At 39.7% G+C, this 25,750-nt stretch overlaps 1 protein-coding gene across 2 annotated transcripts in view; it reads left to right on the forward strand.

Moving 5' to 3' along the window:
• Nucleotides 1-25,750, forward strand: part of LOC139473966 (protein eva-1-like) — a 187,340-nt gene that overhangs the window by 74,367 nt on the left and 87,223 nt on the right. Inside the window, exon 1 of one of the 2 annotated variants that reach the window (XM_071256833.1) lies at nt 25,432-25,492. The exons of the other annotated variant lie outside the window; for it this stretch is intronic. Coding sequence (XP_071112934.1) covers nt 25,442-25,492 — 51 coding nt within the window. The 5' untranslated portion in view covers nt 25,432-25,441. Of the gene's footprint in view, nt 1-25,431; nt 25,493-25,750 lie in introns of those variants that run through there. 2 annotated transcript variants of the gene reach the window in all.

Raw genomic sequence — 25,750 nt, forward strand, 5'->3', positions numbered from 1 at the left:
TAGATAGTGAGTCTGTCACACAGTCCCCAAAACCATATTATTCTCCCTTCCGCCCAGCCCTTTCTGTAATGCTATAACCTTAAATGAAGCAAGTCTAGATTTTCACAGGTTCTCGTATCCTGTTCAGTTTGAATGAAGTTGTTTATTATAGAAAATATGTTTTAAGGGACTAAGCATTAGTCTATATAATTACAAATATGGGAGCTTGGCACCATTACCCAAAGCGATGTTACCAGTAAGACCGTTGTATCTCCCATACTTCGACAATAACTTAAGCCAGTTTTAGCTCTAACATAGCTTTGTGAAATGGGACCAATGTATATTTTCAGAGACTAAGTGTTAGTCTAAGAAACAGGTTGCAAGAAGATTTAATTCTCATTTTTGGAAATCAGCATAAATAATTTTCAAATAGGAGATTCGGGTATTCTTAACCACTAGAGCTATTGGTCTTAAAAATGTTAGATAAGTAACTCAAACTGAATACTGAAAGTAGGCCAGGATTTCCATTTGTAATTAGCGTCTTTCACTGGATAAATCCTTGAATATTTATCTTAATGTTTATGTTGAGCTGGTCCTGGGGCAGGGTTGTGTTCTCAGGTGGGAACCACTTCACTGACCACAAAGGATGACACATGATAGAAAAACATAGCGTTGTTGTTAGCACCACAAATGATGGAGTCCACTTTCGTCCGCTCCTGTATGAGGGCGTCCATCATTGCTGCGGCTATACGTGACTGCTCCACCACAAAGACCAGTAGCCTGAGTCCAGGGCAGCATTTGTATGTGGTGATGTGATGGACTTGGAGGAAACGTTGCAAGTTTATTAACCAATCAATTGGTGGTTTTCTTTGAAGGGACTAATCGGGCGGTCAGTAACGGTCGTATCGGTCAGTAGCAGTCGTATCGGTCAGTAATGTTATATCAGTCAGTAATGGTTGTATCGGTCAGTAAGGGTCATATCGGTCAGTAACGTCATATCGGTCAGTAATGGTCGTATTGGTCATGTGCTTGAGACAAGGAACACATCCATGTGTTTATATTACTTCACGATAAAACCAACCTTATTTTTGTCAGCTCAGCTCAGACAAGTACAATTTCAATATTTAATTTTCTATAAAAACTGTGACATGACTTGTGCTAATTCAGAATTGCTACCACAATCTCATCTTTTGTTCAAAGTCAACAAATACTGCTCTTGTGAATATAATAATTTTAAAAAGTTATGTTTATAATGGTATTTTAGTACTTTGACTGTTTTCAATGACGAAGTACGAACTGAAAGCAACTGGCCAGCCTGAAGTGCTCCATCCTTAACGTGACATGACAGTGAGCGAGGAAGATGGAGCTATGGCACCAATACGTACAACAGAGAGCGTTCCTGCTGGAGGATTTCATTGTCTGTAAATCGAATTACTGGAGAAGTGACCTGATGAGATTAGCAGACTAGGCCAAGGTTGCAGGGACATCCATCACACCACACCTCTACTGTCCATCTCCGTAGATACTAGGAAAGGAGAGGTTGAGATCATGGAATTGAAGACTTTCAGGCTTGATTAAGTACAGTTCAAAGTCTCAAGAAAACACTCATTGGTTCAAATATTTGTGTGATTGCTCCTGTTTGTCCATGGGTTCCAGATGATAGAGGTTTAACATGAATATAAGCATTGAATAACATGTTATACCACAGTGAAAGTCAACCTTGGAATAGCAAGTTATACTGCAGGGAAAGTGAGCCACTGAATTACAAGTTATACTACAGTAAAATTGAACCTTTGAATAACAGGTTTTACATGTACCAGAGTAATAGTGCAACCATTGAATAACAAGTTAAACCACAGTGACAGTGCAACCATTGAATAACAAGTTTTACTACGGAGACTGAGTTGTATCGTTGGTTCAGAAGCCAGAATGATGGACATGATGTCATTTCAAGGAAAACTAAGGCCATCAATTGGATGTCTTTGATCTTTGATAATTTGAAAGAAAGTTGATTCACTTCACAGAGAACAGATGTTTTTTTAGGGAAATGTGTAAACTGAGAACATTAGTCTGACTTCACTGATATAGTTGCTGACCCCTTTCGAAGTTTGACTGGAAATGTTTGATTGAGTATGCGCTACATGGACACAGTGTTTGGTCAGGGACAGTGGTAAGACAAACTGTGAACTGTTTGTTCAGTATTATGTGAACACTGGGATCACAGATCATCACAGAGAGTTTGGACTGGAATATTCTGGGATCTGTGAACACTGATCATAGATAGTCACAGAGAGTTTCGACTGGAATATTCTGGGATCTGTGAACACTGATCATAGATAGTCACAGAGAGTTTTGACTGGAATACACTGGGATCTGTGAACACTGATCATAGATAGTCACAGAGAGTTTTGACTGGAATATTCTGGGATCTGTGAACACTGATCATAGATAGCCACAGAGAGTTTTGACTGGAATATTCTGGGATCTGTGAACACTGATCATAGATAGCCACAGAGAGTTTCGACTGGAATATACTGGGATCTGTGAACACTGATCATAGATAGCCACAGAGAGTTTCGACTGGAATATACTGGGATCTGTGCGTGAACATGGCAGCATTCAATGATCACCTTGGGAGGAAAGTTTCAAGGTCACAACACTCTCTGCTCCATATTGCATGGTACTGTCTGCTGTCTCTGGTAAGTCTGATGAGGAAGTTGTTCAAGATGGCTGGTGTATCTAGAGATGCAGCTTGAGTTAGCTGTGCGTTGTATTGATATTGTATACATATCTCTGCATTTAAGGAGAAAAGTTTGGGAATATGGAAATGTTTCTCCTGAAGCATGTGGATCTGATAAGTTGACCTGGGCCCCATACCTCAAAGCCATCTTAGCGCTAAGGTGATCGTAACTCCTCTGGCTTACGATAGTCGTAGTGCTAAGATCGTTTTGCGGAGCGGGGCCCAGGTCTCTCTTGATGACCATGTACAACTGACAGTTTCAATATCTTTCTGTCAGAGATTGACTCCACAATGAATACCAGACATCTCCAGGTTTAATGGTTTAAAGGTAATTATGACTGACATAATTGCCGATTAGCTAATTACATCAACATGCTCGAGTTGCCCGATGAAATGTTAGATCCCTTGAAACGTGTAACAGGATATCGGGGTCAATTTGACTTTGACCTTGGGTAAAAGGTCAGGGGTCACCCTTCCAGGAAGAGGATATTAGAATGGTGTGTTTGTGTGTGGGCAGCTGGGAAGGGCAACATTCTGGGCATTGTCAGCCGGACAAGCATGCTGGTACATCAACAACTCATAAACAGGCAATAAATGTTTACTGACATTCCAGTCAGGAATACAAGACAATAGCTAGACAGTTCCATGTCAGATAGTTTCAATTTGTCCATTGGTTCAGAATGGCTATTTCCTGTCACTCATGTCACCAGCTTCACTTCAGTGCTAGTCCTGCACCATGACCGTGGAATATATTTATTTTATGAAAATAAAATAATCTAGAAATGCATACAAAAGCAAGTCTAGCCAGCTCAAGCTAGCTCTATTCCTATCAGCATAGGGATTTAAAAAAAAAAAAATTAGAGTCAAGAAGGATATTGTGTAATAAAAGATTTCAGAGACTAAATGTTAGTCTAATTCAGTGCACAAGATAACATTTATTGCAATACTTTTCATAAAGAAAAGATGCAATTTAAAACACAGCTACAATTTACATTTACACAAACACATCAATGTATGTATATCTGTAAACATATGTATATAGAATCAAGAATCAAGAATTTTTATTGTACAGAACACCCTCGTAGGGCAGGGTACAAACTAACTACATATGGGATAGATATAACTATCAACATGAAAGGTAGATAAACATAATGTACATTATATATATAGATATTGCATATTATTTTCATTCATAGTGTGTAAACATTTATATACCATTATGAGGTGGCTGGCAGCGTGTACTTTAATGATGCTGATACTGTATTGATAAGACATAATAATCATAAGGTCATATCTAGATGTTGTCTATAAGAGAGGTTCTTTTAATAAACATGTCGGAGATAATTTGTGAAACATTTTGCTTTTTCAGGACAGGGGTTTAGGATATTTGCTAAGATTTTATTATCATTTTGGCAGTTTTGTAAGTCTAGTGTTCGAAGAAGTATCTGCCTTTCATTCTGATAATTTGGACAGTACAAAAGGACGTGTTTTTCATCTTCTATCTTATTTAGGTTACATAATTTACATATTCTCTGGTCGACAGGCGTGTTAGTGTATCTGCCTCTTTCAATCTCCAGATTATGGCAACTGAGTCTTAACTTAGTTAAAGCTAATCTATGATCTTTACATTTTACAGCTGAAAGATACTTCTTAAGTTTAAATTTATCTTTAATAAGTCCTAGATGCCTAAGTTTGTGTATACATATGTATATATGCATCATAATGTTTTGTCATTTTAAAAAATTGCATTTGTCCCGTAATGGAATGTCTCCGCAATAAATATTATCTTATCTTATCTCATCAGTAAGGGACATGTGGAAGACGAGCATTAAGCTAAATAAAGTAAGTCTTGAATAAGATATCTTAAATGATGGGTATGTTAAGTATCATGATTAATGGTTGAAATTGTAAACATGGAAGCAAATGGTATTGATTGAGGTGATATCGTTAACGTAGATAAGATAGATAATATTTATTGCAATACATTCCATTAAAGAACAGATGCAATGTACAAAACACCTACAATGTACTATCACACAAACACATCAAATATGCACTGTACTAAAAGAAAAGTCCATGCATGTTTATTAATTCTATCCTCCTAATAGGCAAGTCTGGACACATGGACAATACACTTGCACATAAGGCAATAATTATTAGTTTAAATCATAATTTCTAGATTATGTCAATAAGTTGTCCCTATAAGAGACTGGAGTGTCCATATATCTAGACTTGCCTATAAGGTGGATAAAATTACAACACATCCATGGACTTTTCCTTTCTGTACAGCCTTGGAGCAAGGCTTTTAAAAGGACTCCAGCCTCTTATAGGGACAGCTAGTTCTTATTGTTTTCTTAATCTAGAATATATTATTTTAACTAATAATTGTTGCCTTAGGGACTTGTGCAAGTCTATAAAGACAAGGATGGAGCCAAAAAAAGCCATGATTGGAAATGATGAGTATCTTGACGTATTGAAATTGTAAATATGGAAACAAATGATATTGAGGTGATGTCATTATTGGAGAAAATATATTGAAACAGGCCATCTACACACCTAAGTGCTACGTTTTGGTAACTTTGTTAGGTAATTTGTCCTATGATATTATTCTTTCTTGACTATATTTGATACAATGAATTAGATTGTGTTTTGCATCATATGGTCAGGGGTTACACTACAATGCTATGTTTACTATAAATGTCAGTTTAAGGAATCTGTATCAGATCTGCATGTGATTCACTAGGTTAAAATGAGTGAGTGAGTGAGTATGGTTTTACGCCGCTTTTAGCAATATTTCAGCAATATCACGGCGGGGGACACCAGAAATGGGCTTCACACATTGTACCCATGTCGGGAATCGAACCCAGGTCTTCGGCGTGACGAGCGAACGCTTTAACCACTAGGCTACCCGTCCCCCCACTAGGTTAAAACAAAGAGAGGTAGTTTGTGTTTACAAGTAGTGAAAGGTTGCCAGAAAAATGTTTCTGGTCTATGAAAACACTTTTTATAAAATGTGTGGGATTTTTCTAAAGATGTTTATTTTATGTGTGTTTTTGTTGATTTGTCTTCATTGGTAAAAGCAGGGAAAGCAGATTTTGTATTTGGAAAGAAACACAAATGTGGCCTCAAAATGTTTTCATTTTTCTTTTGATTATTCTGTTCCCCAATCATGATGAATTAAATAGATGGCATACTCAACACCTGAAATATTACTGTTTTCAAAAGAAACAATTACAATATTGTGGCTTAGGAGTAGATGGAGGGCTACTGATGGCAAGGAGGGTGGGCATCTTTGTCTGCTTGTCCAAACAGTTGACTCCGCAACATCTGGAGGTAATTCCACCCCACCAGGGCACCTGCTGGGATCCTAATACACCCCCACTGTGCTCATCATAGACCATGCACAGATCACACACCAGGGTCAGCTATAGGGGGCAGGGCTGTTCCATTCCATGGGTGGGGGGTACTTATCCAGCCTTGCCACCAGGGCACCTGCTGGGAGCACAATACCTCCTACTGAGTTCACCATACCATGAAGAAATCCGGAATGCAAAATGATAAACCATATTGGTAGAGGTACATGTAGTCCCAGAAATAAAGTTATCATATTTAAAAATAATCTACAAAATAAAAAGTAAAATCTAAATGGATCCATGAACAATTCAACCTAGAGCTGAGCTCGAGGCAGCCTAGACGAGTTGGATTGATTCAGTTATAGTGTATTTTCTAGGGAGACAGCCTAGGGCCTTGGTAGTCCTGCACCATGACCGCGGAATATATTTATTTTATGAAAAAATAATAATCTAGAAATGCATACAAAAGCAAGTCTAGCCAGCTCAAGCTAGCTCTATTCTGAAATCAGCATAGGGAATTTTTTTTATTTTTAGAGTCAAGAGGGAAACTGTGTAATATAAGATTTCAGAGACTAAATGTTAGTATAGGGCCTTGGTTGATATCCTAAATGATGGACAGTTCATGGGTGGGTTGTGTCAGGGTGGGACAGGGAGAGAGTTCATGGTTCTACCCCCAGGATTGGGGATCAGTGTCAGTACATTGAGTAGTTAAGATATATGATGGTATTTCCTCCAGAAACTAGGATCATGGTTGCAATATGTTGCTGACGGTGTGTGGGACAAAAATATTGCAATCTTTGGTCAAGGTGCGGAGGTCATGATTATGCTATCAAGTCAGATGTAAGATTGTTGCTGTCTCATGGCAAGGTTGAATTTGGTCTCCTTGGTTTAATTTGAACTGCAGGAATAGGCTCCAAGTTACTGAAGATTTAACCAATGGTGATGGTAATCTGACTGAGGCTCCCTGGGAAATCAAGTCAAGTGGGCATGTTATGGGATGCCTGCCTTCTGTCCCTGTCACCAACCATTAGACATGACTGGTTATACACGTGGGATGCTCCAGGGCATAATACTGATCTCCTCCTGATTGACCGATGCCCAGTCTCCCAGTCTGCCTCCGGACTTGGCCTCTACTGTTGCATTCCCAGAACAGTTCATGAGTCTCCCGAGGATCTACGGCAAGAACTGCCTGGCTCTTTTGTTTATTTCTGTGTCATTAATGCCACCGCATGATGCGCCATGTCAGAGGAATTGTTGTGAATCAAATGAATTAAGGGGTTCTTGTGTAGATAATTATTTGCTATGATAATATTCTCCCTCTGAGAATGAGGCAATTTTCTGGAATGTCTTATTTCAATACAGGGTTACTACCTTCAGTAGTGTCTTTGTTGATTATCTCGTCTACAAATATATCCAATACAGACCCTGCAAGTTTATAATCTAGATTAGTCTAGATTACTGCAGGATCAGGTATCTGAAATGAATAGAGTCCTTGGGCTCCTTTATATTATATTTTGATAGCCATAATTAAACAACTTGCTTTATCTGTAAAATATGTTCATTTGAGAGACTAGATGTTTGTCTATTCATTATCGTCTGCTATAAGTTGTTACTTACATATCAATATGTTTACTAGCTCTCTCCCTGTAAAAACACACACACACACACACACACACACACACACACACACACACACACACACATACACACACTTTATTTGCATATGTGTAACATTAACAATAATATCTAACTATCAGCAATGCTCCAGTCTAAGTTAAAAGTAACTTAAAAGGACACAATTCTCAGATCCATTCATTTGAGTATCATAAAATACATTTAGACAAGGCCGGGGCTCTGTTCCACAAAGCAATCATAGCATGATTGTCTTAGATTTATGTTAAAGTATTGGAGTTAGGATTGTCTTAGCGCTGAGATTGTTTCATGGACCACAGCCCTGTTAAACTGGTTCACTATATGATTATACAATAAAGTAGCCAAATATTCCCTGATACGACCCCTATCCCTGCCCTCACCCTGCCTGAGGGGGTCCCGGGCATCACAAGTCTGTCATACACGTCCATGCAGCTGACAGGGGGCACGTGAAGTGTCTCTAAGAGGAAACTTGCCTTCAGTCCATACGGTCAATGGAAGCCATTGTGACTGTGATCAAGAAAGAGCAATGGTGTCTGGATGGAATTAGTTAATTAGCCATGTTCAAAGGAAAATAGAATTTAATTTACAAGTACATCATCTTCGCTGTATTACAGAGATGTGTTCTGCATTTAGGAAGTGTGTTCCTTGTTTACAGAAGAGGAGGGTCATCATGTATGTTGGTCAATGGTGGAATTGATAGGTTTTGGATAGAGGGTTGAAATAATGCCACATTCACCATTACAATATACATGACCACAGCCCTAGCTATATCTGTTGCGACCCGTGAAGATCCAGGTTAGAATAGGTCTTCAGCAACCCATGCATGTCGTAAGAGGCGACTAACGGGATCAGGTCGTCAGACTCTCTGACTTGGTTCATGCATGTCATCGATCCCAATTGCGTGGATCGATGCTCATGATATTAATCACTGGATAGTCTGGTCCAGACTCGATTATTTACAGACCGCCGTCATATAGCTGGAATATTGCTGAGTGCAGCGTTAAACAAACAACCAACCAACCAGTCCTTCAAACGGTGTAATAACACATTCTTGCCTCCATCAAGTTCAATAGCGATGACACTGAGTGAAGATGGAAGGTCTTCGACACTAAGGTCCATGAAGGAGTAGTATTTCTTCCCCATGAAAGAATCACTTGAACATCCTCCCCTGATGGTGCACGGAGACAAAGCTGGCTCAGGGGGCTCGCGGCAGAGATCTTCATGACGTATGTGGAGATTCAAAGACGAACTGACAAGCTGCAGTTGAACTTCCTCCGGCACGTCCCTTCAAGCTTCCACTGAAGTCAGCTATCAAAGGAACTCAAAACCAGCACAAATGGACGACAGTCTTTTGTTGTCAGTGGGCATTTTTACGATGAAATATGAGACATTCTGACGAGATGCTCAGAAGGACACCTAATGCCTTCAAACAATGCATTGTCAGAATGAAACGTGAGGTATATAAAGAAGAAACTATTTATGTACGGGCACGAGGGTTTTTACTGCCATGTGGCAGCTGGATACACCTAATAATAGCTCTACAAAAAATTGATTGGATATAGCTCATGAATATACTTCCTGGAAATCTGCATGAGAAAGGGTTATTTTAACACAGTGTTGCAACCAATCCAACTTGGGAGGACTTTTAGCCAAATATAAAACCCATGACTGGTTGCACATGCTGTGTAATTATCTGTGTTCAGGAAACAGGGCGGCCTTGCTTGGGGGCGCCTTGATTTAATGATCAAATCTATTCTATTAATTATGGCTCGGCCTCTGTTTTCCCTTACACATGCATGTTAAATCTATACATGCAGTGGGATACATGTTTAACACTGCACCAGTGGTGGATTGTGTCTCCAATATCAATATGCTATGTATGCTATGGGTAATTTTGAACAATTTTATTAGTTCTTTTAATGTAATTACCATTGATGATATTTGTGGATTTTGTACATGAAGGATTTTTCAATATTTATTTTTGTCATTATCTTGTTAAGCCAGACCAAATTAGGTTGTTTTGTTGCTATAAGTTAATGTAAATGTTTATTTTTCTTGTCTGGTATATAAATACCTTTTTGTTTGTAGCATCTGAGCTGATGGTCGTGTTGCCATGGTAATGAGCAGCCCCATACTGAAACAATTTCAGAGCCATTAAAAGTAACAAAACCCTTTCCGTAGTCGTAGAAACCTCTGCTTAAAGCACAATCCACTTTTCATTTCCAACTATAACACGAGCATGATTTTTTTAAATCACTGTCAATTAGTGATGACACCAGGTGTTAGTGAAAATGTGAGCATGTCCTGCCCCACCGGAGGCACCTGTCACACCCACATCACAAACACAAAGTTATTTTGTATTATTGGTCATACAAGAAGAAACACGCTGTAGTAGTAGTAGTAGTAGTAGTACCGTATTCACATATAATGCACACTCGTGTGTTATATGCACCCTTAATTATGGGCAATTAATTTCTGGAAAAATATATCTGTCGTACATAAACATTTCAGGCTGTCACCATAAACCACGAAATTTATCTTTTTTCACCAAAATAATATTCTAATAATAGCCCCCTATTTCTAATTTTGAGAGCGCCCTGGTATTATTATTATTATTATTATTGTTATTGTTGTTGTTGTTGTTGTTATTATTATTATTATTATTATTCCTGGATCACCCAAACCCTCTGCTGCATTTTTTATTTTAATCTCAATATTTAAAATATAAATAAATAAATAAGTAAATAAATGAATAAATAAAAATCTCTAATTTCTGCTACCATTTCCTGTCAGTAAAAAAAGGAAATGAGTGTCCACTGATAACATAGTAATAAGATGGAGGAAATTGCAGATCCAACAACAAATACCACAATCTGAAATATTTACCAGGATGAACTCCTAATGAGAAAATGAAGACAGGAGCGTGCTTCACAGACTATTTGGTGATCAGTGATCATTAAGGGTTAATAAGGTGAGATAAAATTTAATGGAATTCTTAAAGTTCCATTTTGGGGCAGATGCATCATAATGAGAATGGGAAACGAAACAGTCTTAAAAACAGATGCAGTAGATTTGACACAGCCTGCATAATTTCACAAATATGGAAAAAACTGGGTAATCACTTTCAGCAATTACTGTTCTACAATGAGTAGCATGCATATACAGAGGATATTGTATGAGTGTTCATGTCATATACTATGTTTACGACACGAGTGTCTAAATTCCGGTATGTGACCAGTGAAGATGCAGGGTAGAATAGGTCTTCAGCAACCCATGCTTTCCATAAAAAGCGACTCTGCTTGTCATAATGGGCGACTAACAAATCGGGTGGTCAGGCTCGCTGACTTGGTTGATGCATGTCATTGTATCCCAACTGCGTGGATCAATGCTCATGATGCCAATCAATGGGTTGTCTCGTCCAGACTTGATTATTTACACACCACTGTCATACAGCTGGAATATTCCTTAGTGTGGCATTAAACAACAAACAACAAGTAGAGTGCATATAGTGTATCAGTGTATGTCTTTGAATGAGTTATTGTGCAAATATGAAAATATGGTATATTGTAGCTAAATTATTATTTAACATGAAATATGTAAATGAACATCATATTTCTACTCAGGACTTCAGAGAATGTGTTTTTCAAAACCAATATGTCATCTTGGTTTTGTGCATTAGGGTAATAATGTAAGGACATCTACTTATTGGCAGAAAATGTAATAATTTCTGAAAGACTCAATGTTATTATATGTTTCTTTGAGCGTGATATTTGTCTTCCTTATCTTCTGAGGTGAAACTCCTCTGTAAATCACCACTTTACATGTAAGCATGTGGCGGAATCTGCTCAGAAGACAAGCCACAGAGACATCTGCATTCAGAGCAGACGGCAAAGCAGCAGATGTGAAAGTGCTGGCAGAAGATAAAATTTTCATTGAGATAGCAGACAATTTTGTTTTGGATGAAAGCAGCTGGGATGATCAAAAGATTAGCCTGAAAATGAAATGAGATGCGAATTAAAGGGAAGTTTGAGAATTGTTGAAAAGCTAAGCAAGCTGACCTCTGAACACAAGGGCAAGAGATGACGTTGGGGAAACATGAAGGGGTCTGGGGGATGGGGGGAGTATTATTGTTAAGAGAAGGAGTGTAGAATGGGGAGTGGATGTGGGATTTTGACAGAAATAGGGAGACAGATTTAGGGAGGAATGGAGCCGATCAATTGGAATGGATGTTTGTCAGTGGGATGGGTGTTTTCATGAAGGGGAATGGCTAGGGGAAGGTCTGGAAGGGAAGGTGACAGATAATTTAGACAACAGGCTTGTGTAGGTGCTGAAGATTTACTATGTAATCCCTGAAATATTAGCTAAAAAAATACATCTATAAAGGATCCCTCCTCGAGCCTCGTAATTTCAAGCTGAAAAGTGTGCAGGTTGCTGGAGCTCAGAAGGGGATGGGAAAAGAATGGAGTTAAAAATAATATGCTCTAAAGGAACTAGAGGAGTGACAATTATTGCTTGGAGACATCATTGGGATATCATTTTATCATTATTTTATTATATTAGTTACTGTGGGTGGGGTCGGGTGGGGTGGGATGGGGAGTGGTGGATGGGGTGAGTGTGTGCGTCTATACTTGTGGATAGCCCTATGGTTTCACCATTCAACCTTCATGATGTTTAACTCCCCGCTGTACAGCAAACCATGTTTCTAACGAACACGCTTACAACAAACTGACATGTTTGACAAACTATTTCCAGGTCTCATTCATGTGCTGTACACCGTATTTTCTTGAGTATAGTGCGCACCCAAGTTTAATGCACAACCCCCTCTAGCAGATACACTACATGTATTTTGAAAAGAGACATTCCATATAATATGCGCAGAAAACAATTACCCCATACCCCTTCAGCGAATTCCGGTAAACAATCAGGTGATAAGAAACTTGGTCAGTACAAAATATTTTAAATTTGAGATAAAAAATCACCAGACATGTTGATTTACCGGTTACGGTTATAATGAGTTAAAGTTAGTGGTCCCTTTGGGTTAGTTATAACCGTAGTTTACTGCACTACATTAAAACCCATTCCATTTCCCATCACAATGTTGCTGTGATACTGATGAGAGTGGAGTAAAGCCATATTGACTCACTCACCCTGCTCTCAGTGCCCCAATGTTGCTGTGATACTGATGAGAGTGGAGTAAAGCCATATTGACTCACTCACCCTGTTCTCAGTGCCCCAATGTTGCTATGATACTGATGAGAGTGGAGTAAAGCCATATTGACTCACTCACCCTGCTCTCAGTGCCCCAATGTTGCTGTGATACTGATGAGATCTGAGTAAAGCCATATTGACTCACTCACCCTGTTCCCAGTGCCCCAATGTTGCTGTGATACTGATGAGAGTGGAGTAAAGCCATATTGACTCACTCACCCTGCTCTCAGTGCCCCAATGTTGCTGTGATACTGATGAGAGTGGAGTAAAGCCATATTGACTCACTCACCCTGTTCCCAGTGCCCCAATGTTGCTGTGATACTGATGAGAGTGGAGTAAAGCCATATTGACTCACTCACCCTGTTCTCAGTGCCCCAATGTTGCTGTGATACTGATGAGAGTGGAGTAAAGCCATATTGACTCACTCACCCTGTTCCCAGTGCCCCAATGTTGCTGTGATACTGATGAGAGTGGAGTAAAGCCATATTGACTCACTCACCATGTTCTCAGTGCCCTAATGTTGCTGTGATACTGATGAGAGTGGAGTAAAGCCATATTGACTCACTCACCCTGTTCTCAGTGCCCTAATGTTGCTGTGATACTGATGAGAGTGGAGTAAAGCCATATTGACTCACTCACCCTGTTCTCAGTGCCCCAATGTTGCTGTGATACTGATGAGAGTGGAGTAAAGCCATATTGACTCACTCACCCTGCTCCCAGTGCCCCAATGTTGCTGTGATACTGATGAGAGTGGAGTAAAGCCATATTGACTCACTCACCCTGTTCTCAGTGCCCCAATGTTGCTGTGATACAGATGAGAGTGGAGTAAAGCCATATTGACTCACTCACCCTGTTCTCAGTGCCCTAATGTTGCTGTGATACTGATGAGAGTGGAGTAAAGCCATATTGACTCACTCACCCTGTTCTCAGTGCCCTAATGTTGCTGTGATACTGATGAGAGTGGAGTAAAGCCATATTGACTCACTCACCCTGCTCTCAGTGCCCCAATGTTGCTGTGATACTGATGAGAGTGGAGTAAAGCCATATTGACTCACTCACCCTGTTCTCAGTGCCCTAATGTTACTGTGATACTGATGAGAGTGGAGTAAAGCCATATTGACTCACTCACCCTGTTCTCAGTGCCCCAATGTTGCTGTGATACTGATGAGAGTGGAGTAAAGCCATATTGACTCACTCAACCTGTTCTCAGTGCCCCAATGTTGCTGTGATACTGATGAGAGTGGAGTAAAGCCATATTGACTCACTCACCCACCCTGTTCTCAGTGCCCCAATGTTGCTGTGATACTGATGAGAGTGGAGTAAAGCCATATTGACTCACTCACCCACCCTGTTCTCAGTGCCCCAATGTTGCTGTGATACAGATGAGAGTGGAGTAAAGCCATATTGACTCACTCACCCTGTTCTCAGTGCCCTAATGTTGCTGTGATACTGATGAGAGTGGAGTAAAGCCATATTGACTCACTCACCCTGCTCTCAGTGCCCCAATGTTGCTGTGATACTGATGAGAGTGGAGTAAAGCCATATTGACTCACTCACCCTGTTCCCAGTGCCCCAATGTTGCTGTGATACTGATGAGATCTGAGTAAAGCCATATTGACTCACTCACCCTGCTCTCAGTGCCCCAATGTTGCTGTGATACTGATGAGAGTGGAGTAAAGCCATATTGACTCACTCACCCTGTTCTCAGTGCCCCAATGTTGCTGTGATACTGATGAGAGTGGAGTAAAGCCATATTGACTCACTCACCCTGTTCTCAGTGCCCCAATGTTGCTGTGATACTGATGAGATCTGAGTAAAGCCATATTGACTCACTCACCCTGTTCTCAGTGCCCTAATGTTGCTGTGATACTGATGAGAGTGGAGTAAAGCCATATTGACTCACTCACCCTGTTCCCAGTGCCCCAATGTTGCTGTGATACTGATGAGATCTGAGTAAAGCCATATTGACTCACTCACCCTGCTCTCAGTGCCCCAATGTTGCTGTGATACTGATGAGAGTGGAGTAAAGCCATATTGACTCACTCACCCTGTTCTCAGTGCCCCAATGTTGCTGTGATACTGATGAGAGTGGAGTAAAGCCATATTGACTCACTCACCCTGTTCTCAGTGCCCCAATGTTGCTGTGATACCGATGAGAGTGGAGTAAAGCCATATTGAATCACTCACCCTGTTCCCAGTGCCCCAATGTTGCCGTGATACAGATGAGAGTGGAGTAAAGCCATATTGACTCACTCACCATGTTCTCAGTGCCCCAATGTTGCTGTGATACAGATGAGAGTGGAGTAAAGCCATATTGACTCACTCACCCTGTTCCCAGTGCCCCAATGTTGCCGTGATACAGATGAGAGTGGAGTAAAGCCATATTGACTCACTCACCCTGTTCCCAGTGCCCCAATGTTGCTGTGATACTGATGAGAGTGGAGTCAAGCCATATTGACTAACTCACCCTGCTCTCAGTGCCCTCTGCCTTTCAGTGACATCATTATGACCTGGCAATAACGTAACTGCCACTGCATATCAACCACAGCACAAAAACCTACTGTAGCTGGATAATTGACTTTCCTCATTTGCCATCATTCTCATAAAAGAGTTTTGTCCCATCACCCAATAACTTAGCATTATTGAGCAAATGCTATTAGGGTGAACACTAGATGCCTTCTGTGTCAGTCCGTTAACTAGCGTTAGGATTAGATTTATGTATTAATGGAAGCTAGCTGTCTCTGTACAGAAGGTGTCTGACATCACATTATGACATAGAAACAAACACTATCTGCAGGGAGTTTCTGACGTAAATGATTCAAGCATGTTTATTGCTCATTTTATGACACTTTATGTTGTTCTAATGTCCTGTATCCCCATTACATGGTTCTAAAAGAACTTGCTCAAGTTATTTTACATGGTTAAGTCCTGTTAAATTTGACAAAGATTGCATTTCAAAATTAATGAGAGTTTTAACTTTCATTCCAGCTGATTACTTGTAGAGATATATTTTTAAGAATTTAGAAAGTAAGGACATTTTTAAGATGTTAAAAATGTTTAGAAATTGCCGATAATTGTGAATGAAATTATGTTCCATGCTGCTCCTGTTTGTATGTGGATTGTATTCCTTGTAATTAAAAAACTGTACGGGTAGGTAATGGCGAAAGTAATATTTTAGCAGGTTAGATTCTTTAGAGTGGTGGGCTAAATCATGTAACTTTATGCCAGCACAGTAGATGCCAGTCTTGTGGGATGGGCAGGTGCTCTGTAGAGGACTTAGTTAAGTGCTTCTGTTATACTTGTGTTAGAGCCCTGTCATTGTTCTGTTATACCCAGTTATAAACACGTTATACTTCTGTTATACTCTTTTTAAGACTGCTCAGCCCATGCCTCTGTTTTGCTCTGTTTTAGAGCCCTCTTATACCTCTGTTAAACCCTGTTATAAACCCATGTTATACTTCTGTTATACCCTTTTTTAAGACCCCTTTTATATACCCATTATTCTACTACGCCCATTCCTCTGTTTTAGAGCCCTCTTATACCTCTGTTACACCCTGTTATAAACCCATGTTATACTTCTGTTATACCCTTTTTTAAGACCCCTTTTATGTACCCATTATACTTCTCAGCCCGTGCCTCTGTTTTGCTCTGTTTTAGAGCCAGCTTATACCTCTGTTACACCCTGTTATAAACCCATGTTATACTTCTGTTATACCTTTTTTAAGACCCCTTTTATATACCCATTATAGTACTCTGTTATACCTCTGTTTTGCTCTGTTTTAGAGCTCACTTATACCTCTGTTGTACGTAGATACAAATGTCCGATTTGGAATACCGATAGTTTGATCGTCGCCCTGGCAAAATGTATTTAGATACACATATAAAACGATCTTGTCAGGCATACACTGAAGTTGACTGAAGTTTTATCTTTATTCAAACATTTAAAGTCAGAAGGAATGGGTGCATTAGTGAGAAAGAAAGGCGAACATTAGCCACTTATGGTGTAACCATAGAGTTCTAGATAATCTTTGCCATTAAACAATATAATCATGTGACTAACCACGGGTCTGGGTAGTCCTGGGAATATGGTGGTCCTACTCAGTACCCACCCGACCGGAAAAAAACAAACCGAGTTACCAGTCTCAGCCCTAGTTTTGAAAATTTCACTTCTACCCATGACAGATTTTGGATTGCAAACACACAACACTACATTTGTAATGGTAGACTCCAGAACGTGTTGTATCATGTACTGGGAAAAATGAAATACAGGTTAACATGAATACTTGACAAAGAGGAATTAACATGTCTAAAATGATTGATTTGGCACTGGTATAAATCATCATGAAATATGTTAAATCCTAACTTTTCAAAGGGAATACTTAGGCATCTTGTTTTAAATTTTTTTTAGCCTTTAGGTTTGCACTGAATTAAAATGAAATGACTCCGCCCATACCAAAGGCATTAACGTCAGCTGACATGACAGCCCTGGATTTATCAGTGGATTTTTACACAGCAATAAGATAACACTATTACATGTCTCTGAGTGAGGAATCTAGCCTTGCTCCAAGGCTGTACTGAAAGAAAGGTCCATGGATGTGTTGTAATTCTGTCATGACAGCCCTGGATTTATCAGTGGATTTTTACACAGCAATAAGATAACACTATTACATGTCTCTGAGTGAGGTATCTAGCCTTGCTCCAAGGCTGTACTGAAAGAAAAGTCCATGGATGTGTTGTAATTCTGTCCTCCTAATAGCAAGTGATGATAAGGACTCCAGTCTCTTAAAGGGACAACTTGTTCTTATTATTTACACAATCTAGTACTTATGATTTAAACTAATAATTATTGCCTAAGGGACTTGTGCAAGTCTAAGAGGGATCATAAATCGTCATGTCTAACAACTCCCAATTACATGAAACACTTCCCAGCCCTGTCGTTTGATCATACCACGCCTAACAAGATGGCAGCGTTCTTGAAGGTTTGAGTGTAGGGATAATTTTAAATGAATTTGTCTCTTTGGGGAGCATTAAATCATGAGGTTTTTTAAGGACTTGTCTGATCTTTGAACCCTTAGAAGCTAGTTGACACAGTAGGCGTTAGACGAAGACATGGCGTGGTTAAAAATATATGCTGTTTGTGTGTTTCTTTGTTGTTTAACGCCGCACTCAGCAATATTCCAGCTATATGACAGCGCTCTGTAAATAATCAAGTCTGGACTAGACAATCCAGTGATTGACATAATGAGCATCGATCCACTCAATTGAGATATGATGACATGCATTAACCAAGTCAGCGAGCCCGACCACACGACCCCGTTAGTTCCCTTTTACGACAAGCATAGTCGCTGCTTTCAGGAAGCATGGGTTTGCTGAAGATCTATTCATCCCCGGATCTTCACGGGTCTTGCATTTTGTAGATACGCTAATCACAAGAAGTTAAAGATTCCTTCATATTACTATAGTTAAGTTGTCATGGCATGACAAATTAAACATAATATTCTTTAACTTGTTTTGAGTAGTATATATATTTTTAAATAAGACAACTTGATGTTAGCCCAACATAATGCGGCTGAAATATATACCTCCTCACCCACCAAAACCCCCCTAATACCAGCAGATGGGTCAGGTTGCAAGGATAACGAAGAAAAGTGGACAAATTAGAATAATGAGGATTTGTCCTTGAGTGTGCCGTGGGTTGTGTGTAGCATTTAACCTGACAATGTCTCCTTCATGATGAAACTCGATCCCGTCAAACAGCCATTAACTGGTCAGGCTTTCCCCTAAAAAAGCCATCATCACCTTGTGGTTTTTTCCCTTTTGTCAGAAATCCATTGTGAATTTTTTATGCCTCCTCAGTTGTTACAGCCGTTATCTTGTGACAGATGGCGCCGGCAATTCAAATTCCTTGACGTCCTCCCAAAGTCGATCACTCGCAATTTGTTGGAAAAGGAAAATTAACATCGTTCAATTCTCTATCAAAAGAAAATACTTGTGTGAAGTGATTTGATTTTTTAAGCATTTAAACATTTTTGTGTGAAATTGAGTTAAAACAATGGTAATTGTAAAAAGACATTTACACTTGAACAGATGGCATCAAAGTAGGCTCTTCAACCTCCAGTCTGCTCTTGAACATGTTTTAGCATCATGTTTATACCAAGCCTACTTTTTTTTTATCCTGCACACAAAAAGTCAGGGATCAAGAATATTTTTGGGGATAATTTTATGAAATGTGTGCTCAGTATTCGCTACAAAAAAATGTCCCCCAATATATTCATGATCCTTCAATTTTTTTGCTCAGTGTATTATGGATTTCCAACTGTTCAGGTAGATCTTGGAGTCGTAGGACATAACCTGTAATCATTTGGGCAAAAATAGCTGTTTTATATCCTGATAAAAAAAAGTTGCAAACTAACAAAGACAAGATTCTTAAAAGATACATTTGATCACTTTCTTTTGTCACACTATCACTGTTCGGAGAAATTTCAATTGAACTTTAGGGGGCACGGGTGGCCCAGTCATCTAAGGTGCCACGATTTGCTGTGCAGAGTTGTGTCCCTTGGGTCAGCACCATACCTGTGCTCATGGCTTTCACCGAAGTAGTAAACATCTGAGACCTGCATCACTTCGGGCTTTCCTCCCACATTAAGCTGACCAAAGGTTTGAGAAAAAATAATCTGTTAGCCAGCTGATAAAAAAGGAAAGGCTTTTGGTTAAATGAACGAATCATAATTGGAAGAAACAAAAGGGTTATTTTTCTTCCCATTTTTCCAGTACTTAGTGAGCCATGAGTCAAAGAAAGAAAGCCCCGCCTAATATACCCCACGGTATTTGTTTTCTGATGTCATGTTGTACCCGATCATGGAATGATGATGATCACTATGCTGTCGCCTCTACGTTATAGACTAAATGTTAAGCTGGCATTTTGCCAGTATATTAAGCATGACAACATGCATTGTGCAGATAAATATGTGAAAATGTCAACTTTGTTGGTTCGCAAGGTGATATGAAGATGTTATTTGACAACAAAAGTCAAATGGTTGATTTATTTTGCATTTTCCTTCAGATCATCATGATCTTACTCTGAGTGAGTGAGTTTGGTTTAACGCCGCTTTAAACAGTATTCCAGTTATATCGCAGCGTGTCAGCTTAATGTGGGATGAAAGCCCGAAGTGATGCAGGTCTCTGACGTTTACCACTTCGGTGAAACCCACAAGCACGGGTATGGTGCTGACAAACCTAGAAACATAATCGGGGCGAACCGGATCTTACTCTGAAAACCATAGTTTCGTCATGGAGACTGACTCCGTGTAGCTCCGGCATAACGTGCTATGTCACTCATGTTAGATAACAGTTTTAGTTTTTCAGATAAATACAGTATTTTCACGATTAAAAACACAATAAATTTATATATCTCACCTGTCAGATAATCCTAGCTAAAGCCACAACATATCAGAATCAGAATTGCCACATGGTTTTTTTCTACTGCCTGTTTTTGTAATTATTTTCTGATTTGGAACAGAGAACTATCTTTAGCTACTAATTATCTCCCTTGCCTCAAAATAATGTGATCTAAATGCAGGGGAGCCAAAATAAACACTGCTAATCACTGTTCAACAAAAGAAAGAAATTCTAAAATCAATGACTTGATATCTAATTAGTTGACGAGATATTAGTATCTGACGGCAAATGATACGTTGACAGTCAGGTTACAGGAACTTGAAGTGCTGGCTACTCTATTTCGTTGTCTCTAATTTGTTTTCCATTGAAGTCAGGTTATAGATAACAGCTGTGTTACTCAAATATTCTCCTTTTAATTCAAGACAACTAATTTGATAGGGCACGCTGGAGTGATGCCCATCTTGCAATCAAGTAATGTAAACATGGCCTGTAAAAACTGTAGATGCTCCTGCTGCAAATTGCAGACATGTGATTCACAATATTTCATTAAAAAATTATTGTTAATATTAGTTTTAATAGGTAATTAGGTTGATGTTTGCCACCTGGTAATGCCATATCAAGAAGATTAGCTGCTGGAACAATGGTATCACTCACTCACTCACTCACTCACTCACTCAACTGTAGGTTGTAGTTTAACACCTTGTTTGAAATGGTATCACTCACTCACTCACTCCAGTCTGTAGGTTGTAGTTTAACACCTTGTTTGAAATGGTATCACTCACTCACTCACTCCAGTCTGTAGGTTGTAGTTTAACACCTTGTTTGAAACGGTATCACTCACTCCAGTCTGTAGGTTGTAGTTTAACACCTTGTTTGAAACGGTATCACTCACTCACTCACTCCAGTCTGTAGGTTGTAGTTTAAGACCTTGTTTGAAGCGGTATCACTCACTCACTCACTCACTCACTCAGGTCTGTTGGTTGTAGTTTAACACCTTATTTGAAATGGTATCACTCACTCACTCCAGTCTGTAGGTTGTAGTTTAACACCTTTTTTGAAATGGTATCACTCAGTCAATTACTCACTCACTCAGATCTGTAGGTTGTAGTTTATCACCTTGTTTGAAACGGTATCACTCACTCACTCCAGTCTGTAGGTTGTAGTTTAAGACCTTGTTTGAAGCGGTATCACTAACTCACTCACTCACATTAAACCCCATTTTGAACAGTACTGGTATTTCAGTCATATCTTTATTTCATGATGTTGTTTTATAACTTATTTTTATGATCAGAAAAATACAATCGCTTATTCCCTGGCAGAACAAGTATTTTCCCCTGTTACCAAATTTGAGTAATAAAAGACAAAACAAAGTTCATTGATATGAGAACAGAAGTAACTCTTACACTTTGATTCCAAGAAATACAGGAATTCATGAAGAGTTTTTAACTTGCCTCTGTCTGACCAAATTGAGAGAAAAAATGGTATTTTGTCCCCCAAATGTGATTTTATTAAAACCCCTGTTTTATTTAATTCAAGGTATTTTACCATTGCAGTCAATGCAATAATGTAAACCTATAAAAGCACTTCATATTTTATTTCAAAATTTGCAATTTAGACATTGCTATTACTGATAATAACCTTACATTGTTTTTTTCCAATTTAGGAATTTTTACATAGTTATCTATAGACCTGGGTGTTATACCTGGCCCCTGAGCAATCCCTGACTGTCTGAGATAGTCTTTTTTTTTACCCAGATGGTCAACTTTTATAGTTTTTAATACCGATGGTCTTACAGAGTTAAAATGGAGTTGTTTGTTTCTATCATAATTATTTCTTCTGCGCCTAAGCATTTTTGTGTCTTGATGATTACAAATATGGCAACCTTGGCACCGATCAACCAAAGAATCTTACCACTAAGACGGGTGTAACTCCCATACTTTAACAACTTAGGACAACTGTAGTTCTTTGTGGAATAGGACCAGGTCGATTTACCGAAGCTGGAACCCGGACAGTGTTATAGACATACCCAAGTGCAAAACCTAAGCAGATTTATATATCTCATCTGTAGTTATTTGTGTTGCTTGTCCTGCCCAGTGTGGGGAGATCAGGTAGCCTAGTGGTTAAAGCGTTCGCTCGTCACACCGAAGACCCGGGTTCGATTCCAGACATAGGTACAATGTGTGAAGCCCATTTAAGGTGTCCTCCGCCGTGATATCGCTGGAATATTGCTAAAAGCGGCGTTAAACCATACTCACTCACTCCAGCCCAGTGTAAAACGAATATGGTCAGGCAACTTTACGACAAGGTAGGCAATTTATTAGACTTGCCATTCCAGTTGTCTAGCAGGAATTTATCTAAATTTTAAACACTGCTTAAAGCCTGAAACACTCCAAACAACTCCTTGCTGTTATTATGCCAATCAACCATACATTTAAAACAACCTTTTCAAGGAAGGATATCTTACAAGGTTTCTTATAACTTTGAGTGGACCAATGGAAACAAATAATTTAAAAGCCTTCACAATGAGATGACACAGCCAAGCAACAGTTTGTTGAAACAAAATAAATATTGTCTATAATATGCATATCTCATTGATGTTGCTGTTGGCTTGTTGATGTGCTGTGCTGTCTAGACATAAGGAGAAAAACATCCACACAAACTTCCTTCTGTTCTTGTCTTTAGTTGCTTGTCTGGAGGAAGTTGTTATTGATAGAAGAACAGTTTAAGTGTGGAGTTTCAGAGGTGGAAAATAGACTTGAGAGATGTGTGGAATTTAGAGATGAGTAAGAAATGAGAAAGGCTCTGTAATCAGTACATGCAATCTATCATTGATCTGGCACCATGTTGACAATATTGTTTGTGTATACCTGGCACAATCTAACCATTGATATCACTGACACTGCTCCCAGCCAAGTCCTTTGTCATTTGAAGGGCTTTCTTTTCGTTCCCGCAATGGGGTTTCCAGACCCAGTTCCAAAAACCTATGTTGGTGCTATGAGTGATGTAACTCCCATTCTTTAGCATAGACTTACGGCAGTTGTAGAGTGAAGATCTCTCAAGGGAATAAGGAGCAGGTATGGGTCTCTTCCATGAGATCACAGTATGAAAACACATGGCTGTGGGGGCAATGAGTCTGCGACATCACAATGGCCTTGATGTGGGTGCCATGATTCTGTAACATCACAATGCCCTTCCTGTCGGCACCATGAGTCTGTGACATCACAATTTCCTTGCTGTGGGAGCCATGAGTATTTGACATCACAATGGCCTTGCTGTGGGGACCATGAGTCTTTGACATCACAATGGTTTTGCGATGGGTGCAATGAGTCTGTGATATCACAATGGCCTTGCTGTGGGCACCATGAGCCTGTGACATCACAATTTCCTTGCTGTGGGAGCCATGAGTATTTGACATCACAATGGCCTTGCTGTGGGCACCATGAGTCTGTGACATCACAATGGCCTTGCTGTGGGCACCATTAGTCTGTGACATCACAAAGGCCTTGCTGTGGGCACCATGAGTCTGTGACATCACAATGTCCTTGCTGTGGGAGCCATGAGTCTGTGTCATCACAATGTCCTTGCTGTGGGCACCATGAGTCTGTGTCATCACAATGTCCTTGCTGTGGGCACCATGAGTCTGTGACATCACAAAGGCCTTGCTGTGGGCACCATGAGTCTTTGACATCACAAAGGCCTTGCTGTGGGCACCATGAGTCTGTGACATCACAAAGGCCTTGCTGTGGGCACCATGAGTCTGTGACATCACAAAGGCCTTGCTGTGGGCACCATGAGTCTGTGACATCACAAAGGCCTTGCTGTGGGCACCATGAGTCTTTGACATCACAATGGCCTTGCTGTGGGCACCATGAGTCTGTGACATCACAAGGCATGCAATTGTTGCAACATGTTATGTTTATCATTGCAAGCAGACAGGGGGAATGATATGCATGGTTATGATGTACATATATCTTCCGAGACAAAGGATGCAATATGGTTGATACAACAATAGAGAAAAATGTATGGTTTGTATTTGATGTCCATCCAGTTGTGGTAATGCTAAATGTCACCCTCTACAACCCTGTCTCTACTGTTGTCAGATACAGCACAAATTGCTCCTGGATCCACAACATGAAACAACAACTTTCAATTAGCTGCCCATGTTTATAATACAGAGTAATACCATGTAAACTGTGGCTATTACTCCAGCTCAGGTTAATCTGCTCTCATGGTTGAAGCTGATCTACTTGAGGAGTTTTTCATTACTGTTGATGGTTGTCTGGATGTGTGGAGTTTGATATATGGTGGATGTCTGACTGAAGAGGGTTATTTTAGGCTGGTGTTATTGTGGTTCTGATATTTCGGTAATGGAAGAGATCTATCTCATGTCTGAACTACAAAGTGATGCATGGTGGCAAGGCTGATGGCATAGTTGATGATGTTGCTGAAGATGTAGATGTTGTGTCCCGTTTTGATCAGATATTCCCTTCTGGTTTCAGTAATGACAATATTTAAGAATTCAATGTTAGGGATCAGACATTTATTATAGGCAGGGTTGGGTTGGGCCGGTGAGATTGAACTGTTTCATATTTTCCTATCCCCAGGAAGGCCTCTGGGTACCCAGGTCCTACTCAGGACCCACCCAACCTGAGTACCCGAGTTACCCATCCCAGCCCTAGTAACAGGGTCTGACCGACCATCCAATCCCCATGTCAGATCAGTAAACAGAGCTAATGAGAATCTATTCTGACCTGAAATCCCCATAAATTGACTCAAGTTATGCAGGGTCCAATAATGGCTGATTCTACCAGGATTGTAATTTAGAATCCTCTTAGTCGTTTTACATTTGCTTATGTATCGAGTTCCTAAAATTTCTCTTTATAAACATTGTTTTTTCTGTATTAATGAACAGTAATTTAGGATTTATTACCTTACTTTGTTCTTTCTACCATTATGATTAATTATGTCCAATCATAATTACGCATTCAGTGCAGGCGTGGTGTACCTTTGTATGTAGGGCATACTCTGAGTGTTTTAGGAGAGTGACAAGTAGAGTTATAAAACTGTATGTTTCCTGTACATGGAGTATTGTGGAGGACACAGACCCAACATGGCGCAAGGTGACTTATATGGGGCCTGGCTTGTTATCGTGCTCTGTCTGGTGAGTCTTCCTCCTGTTCTTCCTCTTCTTTCTCTTCATCTTCTTCCCCTCAGCCCACATACACCTGCACGCAGTCAGGTTTGTGTGAGGCCTGCATGACAATGACAGAAGAGCTTGATATTGCCTGTGTGATATCAGTGATATCCCACAGCCAGGGTATTCCTCATCATTATTCAATACACTTAGGGTTCTATAATCCATGGCCTTGTATTAAGGACTTAGTTTTTTATTAGTTATGTGTCTTGATTCTGACTTGTT

This window comes from Haliotis cracherodii, unplaced genomic scaffold (assembly GCF_022045235.1).
Source record: "Haliotis cracherodii isolate W230 unplaced genomic scaffold, xgHalCrac1.p SCAF_3, whole genome shotgun sequence".
In the NCBI taxonomy this organism is placed as follows: domain Eukaryota; kingdom Metazoa; phylum Mollusca; class Gastropoda; order Lepetellida; family Haliotidae; genus Haliotis; species Haliotis cracherodii.